At 32.8% G+C, this 3,554-nt stretch overlaps 1 protein-coding gene across 1 annotated transcript in view; it reads left to right on the forward strand.

Annotated features, from left to right (window-relative positions):
- Nucleotides 1–3,554, forward strand: part of LOC106473597 (myosin light chain kinase, smooth muscle-like) — a gene marked incomplete at its 5' end in the record, with an annotated part of 27,850 nt that overhangs the window by 10,570 nt on the left and 13,726 nt on the right. The window contains one exon of the mRNA XM_022401997.1: nucleotides 454–690. Within this exon, the coding sequence (XP_022257705.1) occupies nucleotides 454–690 (237 nt within the window). The remainder of the gene's footprint in view (nucleotides 1–453; nucleotides 691–3,554) is intronic.

The following is a 3,554-nucleotide window of genomic DNA, read 5'->3' on the forward strand; positions in this document are numbered from 1 at the left end:
CTTCTTTTACCAACGAATAGTGGGATTGACCGTCACATTATAACGCCCCACGGCTGAAAGGGCGAGCATGTTCGGTGTGACGGGGATTCGAACCCGCGACCGGCAGATTGCGAGTCGATCGCCCTAACCACCTGCCCATGCCGGGCCACGTATGGAATGATCACAAATATGAATTACTACAATTGACCCACGGCCTTTACCGTCAAAGTTTCCAGCTGAATACAGAAGGAGACTACTTGTATTAGATTCAAAAATAGATGCGAGAGTGTAAGGACCACAAGGGTGTTTCGCTGTTATAGTATAAATGTGGGCGTCTTGTTTGTTGATGTTCTACTGTTACTTTCTTTTGCTTTGCTAAATTATTAGGTTTAGAATAAACACATGTAACAGGATGTCGAGTCTGAGAAGTCGAGAATGTTTGCCCATTTTGAAGTTATAATTTTTCTATATTAGAGGGTGAGTCTGCCGTCTTTGAGTGTGAGGTGAAATCCCAGTCTTCCCCGACAATCAAGTGGTTGAAGAACAACCAGCCAATTAACCCTACCAATCGCCTAGAGACAATGTCTTTGGGAAGTAAATATAGTCTGATTATCAAAGATACAACCCAGAACGATGCCGGTCTCTATACAGTCATGGTAACCAATTCCCAGGGAGTTTCGTCTTGCAGTGCTCCACTGAACGTCAGGCCAGGTGAGATACTCAGGTGTTTTTTTTTTTTTTTTACTTTCCTTTTCTTGTCAGAAGATCCATATTTAGTATTTTGTTAATTATCATACACCCTATTTATTATATTAAATTTTAAAGAATCTTATTGACTGATCTAAAAATAGGAAAATTCTTTGGAAATGTATTAAATATCAGGATTCTTCTTGATTGTATGAAATACTAAGAATTCCATTAACTGTACTAAATATCATGAAATATTACTAACTATATTAAATATTGTGATTTTGTTGATTCTAGATTTCTATGAATTGCATTAACTATCAAGAATCCCTTTGGTCGTTACAAATATCTGTTGGCTGTAATAAATATAAGGAATTTAACCGTTTCTGTGTTAAAAAGAACTTCTTGAAAATAGAAAACCTGCAATTAGAAATGAAGTGGTATTCCATCATTTTTTGTTAGTCATTGTGTTTTTATTTTACGTGCCTTTTCCTCAAACGTTTAGTTGTGTCGTGATGCCAGCTCACACCCAGTTAGAATTAATTGTAACATGACTCTCATAGTTAGACAAAATAATTCTTGGTCATATTATCAATTACGGCAAGATATATAATTCTGTTCAAAACCTATTTCAGAACCAACTGATTTACACCAGTCCAAGGGACAGCCACATAGACAGGTGGTGGCCGTATCTATACATCTATTTTTGAATCTAATAATTCTGTTCAAAACCTATTTCAGAACCAACTGATTTACACCAGTCCAAGGGACAGCCACATAGACAGGTGGTGGCCGTATCTATTCTATACTCGAAATAGCTAAACTTTTAAAGACATGTAGGAAAGACCAGCGTAACGTTTATGTATAGCAACCTGTGGAATGGGTTGTCTTCGGATGTTGTGGAGATTGGAAGTTTAAGAGAAAGCTTGATAACTATATGAATGATTTAAGATTTTTATTTATTTTTTAGATTAATTTCTTAAATAATTTTAGTTTATTTTAGAGGATGGGATATCCGAGATGGACAAATAAGTCCTTTGTTGTCCCTGAACATTATGTTATGTATTTATAAGTATGTAAGAAATAATATAATAGAAAAATCGGCTATAGCAGAACACAATACACAATGTTATGGAAAAAACTACAATTTTAGCTCAACCTCGCAATATTATAGCTTTAAATGTCATAGAATCACTACAAATAATAAAATAAAAAGCACACAAAAATAAATAGTAAACAGAGATGAAGGACCATCAAGTCAGTGTATTAATATTTGGCATGATGTGTTATAAAGGTTGATCAAGAAATTGTGTAAATAACAATGCAATGTAATATCACATGATATGAGAAAAAAATATAAAATATTGTGTCTTGTTAATAACTCCTGAAGACGACGTCAAAACATATATATGTAGTGTGCTTTTAAAGTGGAAGCCGATGACGGCTTCATTAAAGTTTTTAAAATTGTGTAAATATATAACGTTAATTTTAATTACTTATTAAATTTTATATAATACATAAGTGCCGATCATTTACGTTCACAGCATATCATTACATATATATGAGAGTAACAGTTCATTAAACATTTCTTTCATTATATCTATAGTTATAGTCCGGGAATTCAAAATACTAAGAAGTAGTTACAGGTTACAGTACTGGCTTATTTACGAAACTGACTTTGCTGCCAGAACTGGCGGCCGCGTTATATCCTGTAATATCCATTAATCACAAAGTTTATTTACGTTTTACTCAATATGCCCACAAAAAAAGTTTGAATGTAATATATTCGTTTTTCATCTTAGTTTTGATTTTCAGAGATCTACACATATATATTATTAAACTTGTTCTATATTTAAACTTTGTGATTTTTGAAAGATATGTACAGCAAGTCACAGGATAAAATCTTGCTCAGGAAAATGGCTTAATGTAATAGTATCATATTTTCGAGTAGTAGACAGCAAGTGTTATGTTGTATTCAAGATGTCTCGACGAGCACTCATGCCAGCTATACCAGCTGTTAATTTCATCCTGGCAGTATGTGAGGAGTAAAAGAGCCAAAAATATCCTACGTTTCCTTTTTTCTCCAGGAAAACAACTTATAAAAAGATCATTAGATATGTAAGTGTGGATTAAAGTCACAATGTAAAAGTTGAATTAATTAATAAAATAATTATACCCATTTAAAAATATTTTATATGAGGATTTATTACAAACAAAATTTTGAAATATTACACTTGATAATTCATATATGTGCTGTATATTTTTGAGATTGTATTTCTAAGTTTTGGGACATTTAAGGCAAACATGTTTTCACAGTTATTCGTAAAATAATACAATGCATTTGTTTTGTAGTCTTTGTCATTTTTCATTTCGAAACCGTGTATGAAACTTTAATCTGACGAAAATTGGTAAATAGAATACTATTCAAAACAAAAACTATGAACTAAAAGTTATACTTATTATGACTTCAGTAGAATATTCGGGTTTGTGAAATTAATAAATTTAAAATATACATTAGTTCTTGTGGAAAAATAGCTTTCCTAAAAATTGTTAAGGTTTTTCTTTGGTGGGTGATTTTGTTGACAGTTGTTGCTTAACAAGGAAGACGATCTAAAGAACGTGCTTTTGGCGACTCCTCAAACAGTCAGATTCAGAAACGAGATGTTTCTGATTCGTTTGAGACTAGGGGACACAAATATAAATTTTGGCAGAGTAGGAGTCATCTTCAGCTAAGACAGTTTTATTTTTCTAACAGGTTGGTTAATGGGTTATCTATCCCACAGGTTAACCAACCTGTTAGAAAAATAAAACTGTCTTAGCTGGAGATGACTCCTACTCTGCCAAAATTTATATTTATGTCCCCTAGTATAGATAACCCATTCTACAGG

This window comes from Limulus polyphemus, unplaced genomic scaffold (genome assembly GCF_000517525.1).
Source record: "Limulus polyphemus unplaced genomic scaffold, Limulus_polyphemus-2.1.2 Scaffold6310, whole genome shotgun sequence".
NCBI lineage: Eukaryota > Metazoa > Arthropoda > Merostomata > Xiphosura > Limulidae > Limulus > Limulus polyphemus.